Source organism: Pseudoliparis swirei, chromosome 11 (genome assembly GCF_029220125.1).
Source record: "Pseudoliparis swirei isolate HS2019 ecotype Mariana Trench chromosome 11, NWPU_hadal_v1, whole genome shotgun sequence".
Lineage (NCBI taxonomy): Eukaryota > Metazoa > Chordata > Actinopteri > Perciformes > Liparidae > Pseudoliparis > Pseudoliparis swirei.
The window spans coordinates 19,300,911-19,319,058 of record NC_079398.1 but is presented as its reverse complement, the minus strand read 5'-3'; the positions used below and the strand labels follow the sequence as shown (position 1 = coordinate 19,319,058).

The following is an 18,148-nucleotide window of genomic DNA, read 5'->3' as shown; positions in this document are numbered from 1 at the left end:
TCTTTTGTGTGTTATTCTATATAAACATATTATTATTCAGCGTTTCGGATGAAGCCATTTTCCTTTTCTCCATCACGCACGTGTCGTAGCGGTGGGAGGATCGTCTGTGTCGGACCCCTCTGCCGGAATATTTTGGGATGTTTGTTTTCTTCCGGCATTTTTTTAAATTTCCACCCTTTATCAACATTGCAAAACTGGCTTTGATTTCATAAATCAGCCCTACTTTGTACCAAGGACACACACACACACACACACACACCGTGACTCATTAGCCACCAGTGAGGTCACGTGATGCTCAACAAGGAACACTACAAATGAAACGGCGGAGAAGCGGCCAAATATCTGCTCACTCATAGGGAACCTCTGACACACACACACACACACACACACACATGCAGAAGAGCTGGCAACGGGCCTGGCGTGCACGCTGAGAGCTTATTCTGCAAGTGGCCTATAAAATATGAACGATGTCGTGATGTCGTGCCCTATATATATATATTTATCTTTTTTATGAGCGAGCCTGAGGACATGTATGAACTGGAGCAGCAACAATAAACGCTCCGCTTCTCCAGCGCTCTGTATGTCGAGCACGGAGGTGAGACTCCACGTGCTCGACATCGCCGCGTGTCCTCCGACGTACGCATTCACAGAAAGATGAGAAGAAAGAAAAATAATCAGAAAAAGGGCATCCTTGGGTTTGTCTTGGAAGTTGCTGTCAGAACTTTTCGTACGCTGCTCTGAGAGTTAATTCACACATCCGTTACAACACACACACACACACTCACACACACACACACACTCTTGGAGAGAGTAAAAGGAAGTGCACCTGCATGCTAACGAGGCACGGGGTTGCAGAATGCTGCCGTCTGCAACTGTTGAAAGAGGTTTCTTTTAGGGCTGCAACAACGAATCGATAAAATCGATAAAAATCGATAATTAAAATAGTTGGCAACGAATTTCATTATTGATTCGTTGTGTCGCGCGATTATTACGGTGCTCAATAAGTCGCGGAGTATAAAAAAAAGTTGATTTGAGCGCAGAGCGGCGCAGGAGAAACAAGTGCCCAGGGAGAGGACAGAACGCTGCGTTGTGAGAGCCAATCAGCGCTGAGCTGCTCCTCTGTTGATGAATCTAATTGGCTGCTGCTGCTCACGTGGCGCTGGATGCGGAAGTCATTCACGTAGTCGGAGACATTCACGGAGCTAAGTGCGCCTCGGGGTGACGTTATGACCCCAGACACCAGGGCGCTACATGTCACGACGTGTGTGGCATTTCCACAAGAGGATAACGTAGAAAACGTGGTTATTTATTCCGTGGCGGATAGCGGAAAATATTTTTCCACGGAGAAAGGCAACAGAGATAAGCCACGACTCGCTCTGTGCGCTGCGCGTGCAGACAACATTTAACGGAGCGCAGCAGCGCGTGCGCTCTGATCGCTCTTTTAATGAAGTATCGATACTAAAAATATGCTAAATCACATGGTTTTTAACGTACGGTACTTTGTTAGCATCGCTACACCGTGCAGCGTGACAGCAGCAGATGTAGCGGACTAACATTCAAGCTAACCTAACTTCCCAAACGCTGTGGACATCTGAACGCTGATTAACACGTCCATCAAAGATGTTTTATTGTGAAGAGCACCACTTCACATTTTTTCCGCGTCTCACTGTAATCTCAACAGCAGCGGGCCAGGTGAAAAAAATAATAAATCGGAATGCGTCTGATATTGTTCAGGGGGCCACATGGGGACCACTGCTCAGGAGAGGAAAGCTGTCAGTCTGTTTGTGACGGTTCATCACCATGGTGACCAGTGAACAGGTTCATCACCATGGTGACCAGTGAACAGGTTCATCACCATGGTGACCAGTGGGTCTCCAGGACCTTTCCATGACTTTAAACCACATTTCCATGATTAAACATTTTGTGAAAACTGTCTACGTGACAAAGTGAGAAGATGTAGTATTTAAACTAACAATGAGAATTCCAAAGCATACCGTATATATACCGTGTAAATTAGAATTTGAATAAAACAAATTTGCATTACTTTTCCAAATATTTTGGGATTTTATTTTTTTCAATTACTTTTCTAGGCCTGCTAATAGCCATTTAAAAATTCCATGACTTTTCCAGGTTTTCCATGACCGTACGGACCCTGTTTTGAATAAAGGGTTGAAAATTAACGTTTTTTTGTTTTTTTATCCGATTAATCGATTAATCGATAAAATAATCAACCGATTAATCGATTATCAAAATAATCGTTAGTTGCAGCCCTAGTTTCTTTCCAGTCTCTCGCCAGCCGGCTCTCTCTTAGTTATAGACACACACACACTCTTCTTTTTGAGCCCACTCGTACGCGTTGGAACATTTGAACACTGGCCCTCGTGTAGGAGTGCGCTTCTGGCACAGAGTGTGTGTGTATGTGTGTGTGTGTGTGTGTGATTATGAGAGTGCGATAGAGCGAGACAGCAGGATGATGTACTTGAGACGGCAGTGTGAGAGAATGACTTTGTGTGTGTTTGTATGTGTGGGGGGAAATGTGTGTGTGTGTGTGTGTGTGTTCTGCATACAACAGAGAAATAGGGGTGAAAACAAAAAACGACCGGAAAAGGAAGGAAAGAGCAAGAAAAAAAGGCCCGTCTTCAGAAAAGCGTTGACAGGTCTGCTGAGAGGCGCAGAAAACACATGGAGATGGAGAGAGGGAGAGAAACTGTGGGGGGGGGGAGAGAGAGAGAGAACAGAGCGAGATACAGTCGTAAAAGTCGTCTTTCTTCCTTCGGGCCGTAATCCTGTGATTTCCTCCTCTGTGGTAAATTGTGCCAAGCGAAGTTAGAGAAGAGAGTTCAACTGAGGAGTCACAGACTTGGCATGGAAGAGAGGAGAGAAATAGAAAGCAAACAAAGAGTCTGATAAAAAAAGAAAAAAAAGAATGAAAAGCAAAGAGGACAGGCCCGTGAATGAAAGACGTGGGAGAGAGAGAGAGCGAGAGAGAGAGAGAGCGAGAGAGAGAGAGAGAGAGACTTTTCATTGAGGAAATATTTTTTTTTAAAGATGCTTTTTATTGTTGTGAGCACGGTGTAATATTGTCTGATCTCAAGCTTTTTTTGCGTGAGGCCCAGAGCGGATCTTCACAATAATGCCGTTTATATCCGTGACTCAGCAGCTAAATAAGCCTCCAGCTTCTCTAGAAGGTCTTATTTTTATACGCGGCTCTTCCCCAGAGCCATTTTCATAACAGAAAAGGGATGAAAGATTACAGAAGCGACCTTGTGTCGAGGTGTATTTATAGTGGAGTCGGCTCTAAGTGCCCGGTAAGCCACATGAGATGCAGTTCATTCACCTATGGAGTTGTTATTAAGATCATTGACGGTGTCGGATCGCTGATGACGGGCGTTCTTCACATGCAGCGATGGAGTTATTGAAAATGAGGCGGCCCGGCGTCAGCTCGGACGTCTCCGCCGGCGACCTCTGGCAGAGAGGAGGAGGTTCGGAGACGGCGAACGCGACGTGAAACCTTTACAGAGCGTTTCAGGAGCCCGCGGGAAGCTAAAGGGCCGCGACAGGAGCCGGGGGGAAAAGGGCCCCGTGGAAAACCAGAGGAGAAAAAAAAGAGGACTTGTCCTGGACACGGTCAGGAATGAAGGAGAGAAAAGAAAGCACATTAAAAAAAAACGAGTGAGAGAGACATAGATGGACTTCGCCTGGCTGGAGAACACAAGCTGGCGGAGCAGAGAGAGAGAGAGAGAGGGAAGGAAGGAGAGGGTGAATACCAGCTATTGTTGGAATGCCGTAGCAACAAGCGACACACAGAGGAAGGGGGAGGAGTGTGTGTGTGTGTGTGTGTGTGTGGGGGGGGGGGGTCAGTGGGTTTAATGCTCTGTTGAAGTCGCTCCTTGTCAGTCGCGTTCTGAGCCGGCAGCCGAGTTCTTGAGAAATATCCTGCATCCAGCATCCAGCATCCAGCATGTTCAGGTTTGATGTCCAACTCACAAACAGTGTTAAAAATGTCTGTGCGCCCATGCGGCCATGCTGGTGGTGTGTAGTTCTGGGTACTTCCCAGTGACACTCTGAGCTCAACGCTCAGGCGCGTCCAGGCCTCACCAGGACGATGTTCAGCCGCGTTCACATTACAGGAGCGGAGCTGATGTTGCCCACAAGATATTAGCCTAAGTTAAAAAACACTAATGTACAGCTGGGGGCTGATGGGAAATGTCCAAAGAGAAAAGTGAAGGGACCCCCCCCCCCCCCCCCAAAGACCTCAGGGGGACATGGACCTCCGTCCAAAACCTTGGTTACAACTCCTTCCAGTGGTTATAGAGACGAAACATGGTACTGCAAAGGGGTGGGGTGTGTGTGTGTGTGTGTGGGGGGGGGGGGGGGGGTCAGAGGATCATTAGGATCCATCCTTTAGATCATCCTCATGGCTCACACTAATTTCTGTGGCGATCCAAATAGTTGTGGAGATGCATCAGTGTGGACTAAAGTGGACTAATCCGCCGACCGACTGGAGTCACATGATTTACCGTCTGAATCCGATTCAACGTACGCTGTGACTTTTTAAAAAATCGGAACAATCTGACAACCTTGTTTTTCGTTCCCCCGTTGAACGCCTGAATGAAAGCCTCCGCGAGTCCCATTCGCCCCACTGATCCGACTCTGTTTCCTTTCTCTCATCCTTTAGGATCCCGCTGGCATCTTTGAGCTGGTGGAGCTGGTGGGAAACGGCACCTATGGGCAGGTGTACAAGGTAAGAAGGAAAGCGCCTCTCGGGAACCAACCCTTTACTTCTCGGGCCTTTTGTTCGATCTCTCCGCGACGCCCGCGTGGAATGAAAGAACCGAAATGTGCACCGCGACTGGCAAGGAGATGAAGGCAGAGCGCAAGGCTCCGGAGAAATGGAGCGGATATAAAAGAGACTTTAAATTGCGGAGAGGAGGAGGAGAAGAAGAAGAAGAAGAAGAAGAAGAAGAAGAATCTGGGGCCCATGGAAGTGCTTTTAGGAGAAGTTCCCTTCCTCTTTTATATCCACTTACTACTTACTCCGTCTCCTTCCCATGCTGTCACATGATTTTCTAAACCCGTTACGAAGGGTTTTAATTACCCGTCTGAATTATAGTATTTCATGGGGGGGGGGAAGTGTTTCACTGCGACACAGGAAGTGGGTCTGACGTTGTGACATAACTGTGGTCTGAGGGGTTTTTTTCGCTGTCAGCTGGACTCAGCCGCTTCCCACTCACATTTAAATATTATCTCTGGGTCCATGTCACCGTCTCAACTTCCCCTTCCTTCTACCCCCTCCCCCCTCTGGTACCTCGCTTCCTTTTTCCTCGCTTCCTTTTTCCTGCTTCATCTCAGCAGGATGCGGCACTTTTGTTCAATCACCTTCGAGCTGGAGTAAACATGCTGTTTGTTCAAATAGGCTAAAGTGTGGACGCGCAAAGGCCGCCTTGAGTGCATGTATGTTGCGTGTGTGTGTGTGTGTGTGTAGGTGAGAGAGTGTGTGTGCCTAATGGAGCAGAGAGTCAAGGTCAGGAGGGTGATGGAGAGGAGCTGTTCTTCCAGCTGATTGGACCAGATGGAAGGTCAGGCAGAGGTCACAGATGCTTCTCCACGTTTTAAAAATAATCTGACATCCGATGGGATCCGCGCACACACACACACACACACCCACACGCACGCGGGCGCGTTTGTGTGCGTGGAAAAACCACACAAAAGGAATGTGAGAACAGGAGAGTTATGTGTATCCATGTATTGCTGACTCGGCTGTCTTGGTAAAAAGTCACGGCTCATTTACCGGCTGACATTCAGCCGGTCTGTTCCCGTACGTTACCGAGCCGCAGAGCGCCCGTGGCAACAGCACCGGGCCGCTGGCTCCGGATCCACACTCTGTGTGTGATTGGTGTGTGTGTGTGGTGTGTGTACAACTCAACTGGAGTGTGTTACTCAAAGAGACATTTCCTTGTCCATGAAGTCTTTAATAGATTGTGAGAGCTTGCTTTAAATTTGATTTATATTTATAGTTAAATTCTCCTCTTAAAGGTGTAATGCACATCACAGGTGGAAACGGAGCTGAGACGATTGACAGACAATGAAAAATCACATCAATAAAACTAGAACGGGCACTCGGTAGAGCGCATACCGTCGCATATCACAAGATTGGGCATTGAATTATGAACATTTTGGCATTAGTTGCATGCCAATTGGATAGAAATTGACCGCGCTATGGTAAAAAGAAGATTTTGACCTTTTCATGACCTTGACCTTTGACCCGATCGATCCCAAAATCTAATCAAATGGTCCCCGGATAATAACCAATCATCCCACCAAATTTCATGCGATTTGGTTTAATACTTTTTGAGTTATGCGAGTAACACGCATACAAATAAATAAATAAATACACGGCGATCAAAACATAACCTTCCTCATTTTCAATGCGAAGGTAATAAGAAAACATTCTTTGGTTGTAGCCATTTTTTTTTTGTCTTATGGGAAACCAAATATATATTTGCACTTCACCAAGATTTCACCTTGAGATTTAAAAAAAAACTACTTTCAGGCATTCTATGGACATTTATTTGAGGAAATGATCATCATTTAATCAATAATATAAAAGACTAATTTTAGAAAATGTTAATCTTTACACATGAAGGCCAAAAGAAACATGCAAACATGCTTTTGTGCTGCTTAGTTTCAAAGCGTGCCCCTTCAGAGCTGCAGCAGCTGATCCAGGTGTCAATGGGAAGCGATTGGATTCATCCACACCGATAACGGGGCGAGTCGCTCGAGTAACAAACGCCATCTATTTGAAATTCCTCGTGCCGCCTGAGGAGGATCGGCTCGTGGTGGAGCAGGTGCGGCTCACCGAGGTGATGAATTGACCTTCAGTCTGCGGGTATTAGTGAAGTGGAATCGCCCCGCGTCTCTCTGAACCACTTTGAGACACATGTCCTATCAGAAAAACACATAAAAACCCCGTAGCGCGTGCAGCTTTTGGACTTCAGAGCCCACGTCTGGATCAATGGATGCAGAGCGGAGAGCAGGTGATCTTTAAAGATCAGAGTCTGGGAAGTTGTGCCTTGATATTTTCTTTTTCATAGTTTAGAACATTCACCATCTCTGCACAACCCTTTCTCCCCAATCTTTTACTCTGTTCCTCGTTTTTTTGCAGAAATGTACTCATAATTATGCTAAATATCAATTAATCATCCTAATTTTTCTCATTTAATTGAAACTGAATTATTCATTTCCAAATGTAGGCGATACCTTTGGGCCTATTGAAACTTTTTAAAAAGCCCGTTGGAGGTAAAAGCTAAAAGCAAACAGCTGAAGCTCCTTCTCAGTGGACATTATGTGACATATGTTTTACTCCATCTCTCAGATCCGATACCTCCTCTGCTGCAGGATGAACGTGAGCCTCCAGCCGCTGCTCTCGGCTGCAGTCGTTTTCACGCGCGTGTAACACGAGTAAAGCGGCTGGAGATATGCAGGCGCATGTGTTACCATGCATGCACATAATGGCTAACGCAGTGTTTAACGTTGGTGAGGGAGAGGGAGGAGGAGGAGAGGGGGGGAGGGGGGAGCTGCAGCTCTCTGTGTCTGTGAGTGAGAGATAACAGTTTATCAACTATTCCATTACCCTCCTATATATAGTTAAATGATACAAATCTGCTCCCTGGTGCTCTTTCCTCCCTGTCCACCCCCCCCCCCCCTCAACACCCCCCCCCCCCTGTCACACACACACACACACACCCAGCATCATCATCATCATCATCTCAATTTAAAACTAGAACGGGCACTCGGTAGAGCGCATACCTTCGTATATCACAAGATTGGGCATTGAATTATTAACATTTTGGCATTAGTTGGATGCCAATTGGATAGAAATTGACCGTGCTATGGTAAAAAGAAGATTTTGACCTATCCATGACCTTGACCTTTGACCCGATTGATCCCAAAATCTAATCAAATGGTCCCCGGATAATAACCAATCATCCCACCAAATTTCATGCGATTCGGTTTAAAACTTTTTTTGTTATGCGAATAACACGCATACAAATAAATAAATAAATACACGGCGATCAAAACATATATATTTTCAATGCGAAGGTAAAGATGTCTTGAAAAAGTGGTTTCCGCTAGAAAAGGGAAAATAAATCCTAATTTGAGTTTCACTTTCTCATCTCTTCTCCGTCCCGGGCCGGTATGTAATCACGTTTTTTTCTTCTTCTTCTCGGTTCCCCCCTCTTTTTTGGGGGGGCGGTGTGTGCTAAAACTTCCCCGGTGATCTGTTCTTAAGGAAGCAGCCCGAGCCGACAGTCTGAGTATATATAGCTCCGACCGGCCGCTCTAAAAGGGCCATAAATAGAGAACATGGGTAATGCTGAATAATTAAACAGGTTCTCTCTCTTTACCTTCCTCCCTCTGCGTCATCTCTCTCTCTCTCCAACTGTTGTCATCTCTCCTTCCGTCGACCCTTCCTTTTTATTTTCCCACGTCTCATCTCTCCTTCCTCCTCTTTTTATTTTTTACTTCATTACCTTCGCATTGAAAATGCCGGAAGGTTATGTTTTGATCGCCGTGTATTTATTTATTTATTTATTTGTATGCGTGTTATTCGCAAAACTCAAAAAGTATTGAACCGAATCGCATGCAATTTGGTGGGATGATTGTTTATTATCCGGGGACCAGTTGATTAGATTTTGGGATCGATCGGGTCAAAGGTCAAGGTCAAAAGTCATGAACAGGTCAAAATCTTTCGCAGAACTCAAAAAGTATTGAACCGAATCGCAAGAAATTTGGTGGGATGATTGTTTATTATCCGGGGACCAGTTGATTAGATTTTGGGATCGATCGGGTCAAAGGTCAAGGTCAAAGGTCATGAACAGGTCAAATCTTCTTGAATCACATGGAATTTGGTGGGATGATTGGTTATTATCCGGGGACCATTTGATTAGATTTTGGGATCAATCGGGTCAAAGGTCAAGGTCAAGGTCATGGAAAGGTCAACATCTTTTTTTTACCATAGCACGATACATGTTTGTCCAATTGGCATGCAACTAATGCCAAAATGTTCATAAGTCAATGCCCAATCTTGTGATATGCGAAGGTATGCGCTCTACCGAGTGCCCGTTCTAGTTTAATCATGCTTCTGTTTCTGCGCTGCCCGCCCCCCCCCCCCTCCTCTCTCTCGCTCTCTTCCTTCTGATGCTTGCGAATATTTGATGGGGTTTATGGGAATAACAGTTCTCCGAATTGAGGAAGCGTGTGGCGCATTGATTGGCTAATTGATCAATCGCAGCTCCCTCGTCATTCATCTCCGTGACGGCCGCAAGGGCAAACGATCATATCTCGGTCGGAAGAACTCTCGCACATGCACACACACACACACACACACACACACACACGAGCATGTGAACCATGACACATTCAGCCCATCCTCTCATCGACTCGTGTCCTCGGCTTTTCTCAGCAACATAACATTTCCTGTGTTTGTCGGGGTTTTTGTGTGTGTGTGTGTGTGTGTGTGTGTGGGTGAGCACATTCACACACTTTCTCGCCGTGACTCTGCTGTCGCCATGCAGCGAAGGAGCAGGAGAGCGGAGAGAGAAAAAAGGAGGCAGCCAATCTTTTTCTTTCCGGCAAAGTGACTCTTTAAAATATTCACCAGTCACCGTGAGAAACACACACACACACACACACACGAACGACTGTTGGGGGGGACCCGGGCCGTATGGGCTTTTATACTCTCGCCCCAATGTGACAGCCGCTCTGTACAGAGAGCAGCTGTGTGCTCTCCGTTTACGGCATCGTCTCTGTGTGTGTGTGTGTGTGAACAATGGCTTGAAAGGAGCATGTGTGCGCTCGTGTCGCCGTGCGTGTTTGGGTCGTGAAGTCAGCGGTGAGGTGTGCAGCCCTGGAGGAGGCCTGTGCAGCTGAGAGCTCCCTGATGTCATGCTCATCTTGCGTGGATGTAAACACACAGGAGGGATGTAGATTAGGATTACAGCTCATAGGAACGCTTCATGTGCACGCCTCCTATCTTTATTTCTCTTCCTCTATGTCTCCTTATCGCTTTATACCTGCATTGTCCTGCCCCCTCCTCCTCCTCTTCCTCCTCCTCTTCCTCCTCCTCCTCCTCTTCCTCCTCCTCCTCCTCCTCCTCTTCCTCCCTTCCCCCCTCTTAAGAAGCGGAAAAAACTTCAAAGTTCTTTTTTATCTTCCTTATCTGCTGGAAGTCACGCTGCAAAGGACTGTGGGATATTTTTCTCTTTGCTGCACACACACATACACACACACACACACACACATACACACACACATACACTGGTGGATCAAACAAGCTCCTGTGTGTCTCTTTGAAAGGAGTCATAGATCATCCTACTCCTAACACAGAGAGGGGTTTCTGTTATTTAGCCTACATTGATATGAATGGGATGGACGAATTAATAGAAACGCCTGTCACTATAACGCAATACAGAATCAACAACGCTCTTTATTTACATTTTATTTAGGCAACACAGGTAATACAAATTAACAAGCTCACAAGTAATGTAGTCACAACTGTCAAGTTTGAACATTTCTTTCAAACAATGACTAGAGACATAAAACGTGCAATAATCTTTTGAGTGTGATATTTGACATATTTGGGTTATGAATCTGAATGATGATCATAATTGTTTTCAAACAGCACGGTAAATCACGTCAGTTCACTTTTATATATATATATATTTATATATAAATATATTTATATGTATAAATATATTTAAATATATATATATTTATAAATAAATATATAAATATAATGATATACATATATATAAATATATTTATAAATAAATATATATTTTTATATATATAAATATTTATATATACAAATATTGTTATATATATACATATATTGATGTATATATGTATACATATATATATATAATTATTGTTAATATTTATATGTATTTATTTTTATACAAATATATATATATTTAACATTAATAAACACAGAATGCAGTCAGTGGAGTCCCCTCTGTGCTGGACTTCCTGCTCGCGCTCCATTACTCACTCAGCTGGGTTTGCTGTATCAGTAAATTGCATTTGCAGTAATAATGCAAATGAATATAGAACGTCGTACTCTATGGAAGCTTTACTGCTAATGGTGACGCCGCCAGGAGGTCCCCGCTGGGATCGTCTGCAGGCTGCAGAGCGCGGGTGTGGTGTGTGTGTGTGTGTGTGTGTGTGTGTGTCACGTCGCCGGTGTCATTCGAACACTTGTTTACAGGCGGCGTGTCATCGCCTCGTCTCCATCGCTGAGCTTTTTAATTCCCGTCTGAACCGTGAGCGAGGCGGATGCTCCTTGTTACCGTGTGGAAGGCAGATGTGCTCGTTCCACACACCTGGCAAGTGTGTGTGTGTGTGCTCATTAGCCTAGATACTCACCGTCTTCCCCCAAGGCCAAACGCCCCACTTACCCACAATGCACCTCTGCCACCCAAACCAGGGTCAATTAGCCATGCCTGGTGACAATAGCAATCCTTCATTCTCTCTTCTTTTCTCTCTCTCTCTCTCTCTCTTAACAAATCCCCTGCTCTTTAATTGATCGTGTGCCCCGTACAGATCTATTGAAGCCAAAGTTTACAGTGTAAACGACTCATTCATGGTGACGCCGTGGCAGCTGTGACTGTCTCTGCTCCTCCTTCCTCCTTCTGTCTTTCTCCTGCTACTGTGTGTTTTCTTGACAGCCTGTCGCTCCTCATTTGAGTTTTTTTTCTCTCCTTCATCTGAGGAGCGGCTTCTTTCATTCACGTGTTCTCCCTCTCTCGCTCAGCTGTTTTCTTTCAATCTCTCTCTCTCTCTCTTCACCTCCAAAAAAAACTGTGCTGTAAATCAAGTCGACTGTTCTCTCTCGCTCGAACTCCGGAGCCGCCGGAGCGCGACGGCGATGTGCTGAACCGGCTGCCTTCCCTCCTCGCCTGCAACCCTCCTCCTCCTCCTTCTCCTCCCCCCCCCCCTCCTTTTCCTCCTCCTTCTCTCCCCCCCCCCTCCTTTTCCTCCTCCTACTCGACCTCCTCATCCTCCTCGACCTCTTCCTCCTCATCCTCCTCCTCTTCCTTAGCCTCCTCCTCCTCCCCTGTAGTGCTCCCTCGCTCGTGCACACTCTCAGACTCTCTTCCTTGTGTCTTACTCCAGTCGGTTAGATTTAAACCAGAGATGAGTGGATGAGTGGATGAGGATGAGTGGATGAGGATGAGTGGTTAAGTGGATGAGGATGAGTGGATGAGGATGAGTGGATGAGGATTAGTGGATGAGGATGAGTGGATGAGGATGAGTGGATGAGTGGATGAGGATGAGTGGATGAGGATGAGTGGATGAGTGTATGAGTGGATGTGGATGAGTGGATGAGGATGAGTGGATGAGTGGATGAGGATGAGTGGATGAGGATGAGTGGATGAGGATGAGTGGATGAGGATGAGTGGATGTGGATGAGTGGATGAGGATGAGTGGATGAGTGGATGAGGAGATGAGTGGATGAGTGGATGTGGATGAGTGGATGAGTGGATGAGGATGAGTGGATGAGGAGATGAGTGGATGAGTGGATGAGTGGATGAGTGGATGAGGAGATGAGTGGATGAGTGGATGAGGATGAGTGGATGAGGAGATGAGTGGATGAGGATGAGTGGATGAGGATGAGTGGATGAGTGGATGAGGAGATGAGTGGATGAGTGGATGAGTGGATGAGGGGATGAGTGGATGAGGAGATGAGTGGATGAGTGGATGAGTGGATGAGTGGATGAGTGGATGAGGATGAGTGGATGAGTGGATGTGGATGAGTGGATGTGGATGAGTGGATGAGGATGAGTGGATGAGGATGAGTGGATGAGGATGAGTGGATGTGGATGAGTGGATGAGTGGATGTGGATGAGTGGATGTGGATGAGTGGATGAGGATGAGTGGATGAGGATGAGTGGATGAGTGGATGAGTGGATGTGGATGAGTGGATGAGGATGAGTGGATGAGGATGAGTGGATGAGTGGATGAGTGGATGTGGATGAGTGGATGAGGATGAGTGGATGAGGATGAGTGGATGTGGATGAGTGGATGTGGATGAGTGGATGAGGATGAGTGGATGAGTGGATGTGGATGAGTGGATGAGGATGAGTGGATGAGGATGAGTGGATGAGGATGAGTGGATGTGGATGAGTGGATGAGGATGAGTGGATGAGTGGATGAGTGGATGAGTGGGCAGGTCGGGAGCTAACTGAGTGAACGAGTGAGTCAGGTGCCGCAGTGACTCCACCTGTCGATGACCACCGAGGCGACGATGGTGATTAGTGCCGAAGCCGTTTGGAGTCAACGCCCCAAAAACGGTTTTGATGCCAGTTTGCCTTTCAGTTAATCTGGGTCATCCTCAAACGCGACTATAAATAAGCTGCGGACACACACACACACACACACACACACACACACACACACACACACACACACACACACACACACACACACACACGCGCTTCCATCCAGCGAGTGGTTATCCTGTTAGTTTTGATGTATTTCCATCACATCAAAGGAAGCGTAATGATAAGGACAAGCTTCTTCTTTTTTTACACACACACACACACACACAGCCTCAGATCCTCCTCTTCACGTGCACAACGTTAAACTAAATCATATTGACATACCAATCTGTGTGTGTGTGTGTGTGTCATTTAAAGTGTGTTGTGTGCCTGCTGCAGTCCAGTGATTATTTAGAATGTTCTCCCTGACCCCAGATCTGTCGGCGTGTCGTACGTTCTCTCGTTAATTAGCCGCTCTCTCTCTCGAGCGCGCAGGTTAACGATCGGCCGCGCGATGGATCTCCTCCATCCCGACGCGCCGTCGATAGCGCCGGTTCATTCGCGGTGGAATCAACACCGTCTGTCGCAAAATTCAGCATCTCCCTCTCCTCTCGCTCTGCCCTCGCTCACCCGTCAATAAAAGCCCTCCGGAATATTCTCCAGATCATTGCTCTCATCTTTCTTTTTCCCCTTTCTTTCAGAAGCCGCCTCTACCGCCTCCCACAAGCTCGCTGCTTCTATACGTTCCCCTCATCCTCCGCCTCCTCGCTGGCTCGTTATATATATCTCCTCTCCTTTTAAAATATATACACACACATATATATATCTATATATCTATATCTCTTCCTTTCTCATCCCTCCCTCCCCTCTCTGGTGTGTGTGTGTGTGAGCAGCCTCGGGGTGCAAATATATTTCCCGTGCAGTGCTAGATTGGAACGGAGGCCTTTGTCACTTTTATTTACTGCCTCGCTGACTTCACAACAGCGCGTGCGCATGCTTTTCTGTGTGTGCGTGTGTGTGTTGTTGTGTGTGTGTGGAATGACTGCAGGTGTCTTAAACCGCAATGAGGTGTGACTGGTAGTATTGCCCCGTTATTTCTTTTGGGCTCCTTTTTGAGCAGAACTGCAACGCTGTCGTTTTTTTCTTCTTCTTCCCGTTGGTGGAAAGTAGCTTTTAGTTCCGCGTCGCAGCCGCCGAGCATGCTGGGATTATTGAACCGTGTGGGTTCAATCCCAGCATGCCCCCCCACCCCCACCACACACACACACCCCGAACACAGCGAGTCTGAACTGTAGTTGGATGTGTTTTGACGGCTGTGTGACAATCTGCCCGTCACACACAGGAAGAAATGTGTGCTCAGGGGGCGGAGCCTACTTTTCCCTGCGATACCGTAACCACGCCGACGGACCATAATGAGCAGGGAAGCCGTTCAGTCGATTCTCTCCTGATGTGTTTGTGTTTGTGTGTGACCGGATTACCAAAACGACAGATTAGGCTTTTTGGTTTGACCCATTTCCTTTAAACAAAGAGTTGGCAACGCAGTCTGGCAATCTGTTCCTCGCGCGTGTGTGTGTGTGTGTGTGTGTGTGTGTGTGTGTTCACAGGCTTTATGTACAGTATCTTTTGTTTTTTGTCTTCTTGCATGTTCTGCATGCATGAAGCATGAAGAAGATGCAGGTGGTTGCAATTAAACAAACAAAATAAATTAAATGAATGTATAGAAATTATATTATATTTAAAGAAAAATATATATTTCCGTTCCGTAACTTCATCGGAGAACGTATATTTTTGAAGTTGTTCTTCTGAAAAGAATTGTGAGAATAAATCGAGAATATCGATCACTCAAAGTTTTATTTCAGACTCGAGATCCAAATAGTACAAAACATTAAAATAGAATAAAATACACACAAAATAACAAGTGAAGTACATAGAACGACAAAAGCTCCATAAATAGACGGCTGCACCAACGTCTCCACAGCTGGGACGAAAGAACTAAACTTTATGTTTGATAAAAACATGATGATTTAATTTCAAACCGGCAGATGAATTCATACATAAGATTCCTTAAAACAGCTTTGAAAGTTTTGACTCACACATTTCACCGGCACTCCTCCATCTCGGTCTCTTCATTAATATTCTCATGGCATCATTAAAAGATACTTGAAGTCTCTGTAAGCTTTGCTGTGTGTGCGATATGTTCTAAACAGAGACATCTGGAATAAATCTGCAATAAAACCGCTGTGAACATTATATTTTGGGTTTGGTTGATTAATTGAACACAAACAGGAAGAGCAGGTTTTCCATTTCCAGGAAGTGTGGGACACCCTGTAGTTTTGTAAAATCTCTGCATCACAATGACGACCCAAAAATATGTAAAACTTTAACCATAATTAACTTCTTAATTAGGCTTTAACGTTTGTTCGAGCTGCTTAGCGAAATCAAAACGATGACTCTCTCGAAAGTCCCCGAAAAAATCAATCTGTGCTTTCAACATTTCCCCCGGTAATGAGATTCTTAGTTGATGGTCGAGATCGGGACGAGCCGCCGTGAGCTCGGCCTCGACCGGAACCCGACGCCGCTCTATTTCTAAAATGTGCCGCTCTTCACTTTCACATTTTCGGGTAACATCGGGAACGTTTCCTTGTGACCTTGGCCACGCGGAGAAGTGCACGCTGAGGACAGATGCTCCGTGAAATCCAGCTCTCACTCCACAGCTCCTCCCCTCCTCCCCTTCGCTCCCTCATCCCCTTCGCTTCCTCCTTCCTTCGCTCCCTCACTCCCTTCGCTTCCTCCTTCCTTCGCTCCCTCATCCCTTTCGCTTCCTCTCCTTCTCCTCCTTCCTTCGCTCCCTCCTCCCCTTTACTCCCTCCTTCCTTCGCTCCCTCCTTCCTTCCTCCTCCTTCCTTCGCTCCTCCCTTCGCCTCCTTCCTCCTCCTTCTCCCCTCCTTCCTTCGCTCCCTCACTCCCTTCGCTTCCTCCTTCCTTCGCTCCCTCCTTCCTTCGCTCCTTCCTTCCTTCCTCCTCCTCCTTCCTCCTCCCTTCCTCCTCCTTCCCTCATCCTCATCCTCCCTCCTTCCTTCGCCTCTCCTCCTTCGCTCCCTCCTTCCTTCCTTCGCTCCCTCCATCCTTCCTTCGTTCCCTCCTCCACCTTCGCTCCCTCCTCCCCTTCGCTCCCTCCTCCTTCCTTCGCTCCCTCCTCCCCTTTGCTCCCTCCTTCCTTCCTTCGCTCCCTCCTTCCTTCCTTCACTCCCTCCCCTCCTTCACTCCCTCCTCCCCTTCGCTCCCTCATCCCTTTCGCTCCCTCCTTCTTACGCTCCCTCCTTCCTTCGCTCCCTCCTCCCCTTTGCTCCCTCCTTCCTTCGCTCCCTCCTTCCTTCCTTCGCTCCCTCCTCCCCTTTGCTCCCTCCTTCCTTCGCTTCCTCCCTCCTTCCTTCCTTTGGTCGACCCGATCACTTCTTCCAAATAAATAGTCTCCCAGCATCAGGAGAAGAGTCTCTTATCCGCTTGTCTTCTCCCTCTCTTTGAACGTGTGTGTGTGTGTGTGAGACGGTGTGTGTGTGTGCGTGTGTGTGTGTCTATGCTTAAGTGTCGTGCCCACTGTCACGACACACTCTGGCCAACCAAGACTGTTGCTAGGCTACGACAGGAAGTGTCCTGCATAGTAAATTGGGGGGGATGTGTAGTTAACTTGGCAAGGGCATGGACTCACACACACACACACACACACACACACACACACACACACACACAAAATACACACACACACATACACACACACACACACACACACAAAATACACATATAACTCTCTGCTTACCAGGTGTGTCACATGGTGCAGTCCCTCTTTATAACCTCTGTAATCGGCGAGTTCTTCGACGCCTCCCTCACAGGGAAGTTGACGAGATGTTTCCGTCAAATTTGGATCCAAAATCTTTATTTTTATTTTTTATATTTTACGCCTGTGAGATCTGACGCAGACAACGTGGAACAGCTCGGGATGCTTTTAAGATAAAGGACAAACATTTTATATTCACACACCACGCGGGAATATTTAAACTCGTCCTGAAACGATATTTCCATTGATGGATCATGAATATCAGATATTTTGACCGTTTTCTGAGTGTATTGTTGTTAGTCGGACCAAACGAGCAACTTTAAGACGTTAGCTTCGGCTCTGAGAACTTTTCACAGTATTTATTTTGGACGTTTTATCGACTTTATCAAATCACCGACTATTTTGAGAATCAACGAATCATCAAGTAAATGCAAAATATCTGAGGCCTTTGGGTGATTTGTGCTTTTCAGTTGAATATATTAGTTAGTCTGACAGAACAAGTAACTCAGTTATTACGTAATCAATCGGCTCAAAGCTCAAAGATAAGACATTTTTAAACCTGACTTATTTAACAAACATCACACGATAAACGAGTTCACTGACCTTTTACCTTTTTTGTTTATTGTGGAAGAGAAATAAATCAAAATACATTACATGTATATATTTATATATATATAAACACACTGACCTGCAGGGAGGACGCCAGGTAATGGCTCCTCTGTGAAGCGGCCGCCTGAAGGCTGACTGGAGATCAGTCGGTACCCGGCGGCCGTCTCCATCACAGCACGGCCAATCGGAGCGGATCAAACGGCGTCGATTGGGTCCGTTATCGCTCAAACACACCTGGGCCAGCCTGTGTGTGTGTATGTGTGTGTGTGTGTGTGTGTGTGTGCGTGCATGTGTGTGTGTGTGACAGATGTTTTGCTGTCGCATTTGGTCAACACTTCTGCAGGATTAAGGAGGAGGGGAAAATGGCGGATTAGAAACGTGT

General features: G+C 46.4%; 1 protein-coding gene across 10 annotated transcripts in view; it reads left to right on the top strand.

Moving 5' to 3' along the window:
• LOC130201026 (traf2 and NCK-interacting protein kinase-like) overlaps nt 1-18,148 on the top strand; it is a 73,202-nt gene that overhangs the window by 6,392 nt on the left and 48,662 nt on the right. For all 10 annotated transcript variants that reach the window (XM_056425661.1, XM_056425657.1, XM_056425651.1 and 7 more), the window contains exon 2: nt 4,679-4,744. In XM_056425661.1, the coding sequence (XP_056281636.1) occupies nt 4,679-4,744 (66 nt within the window). The remainder of the gene's footprint in view (nt 1-4,678; nt 4,745-18,148) is intronic.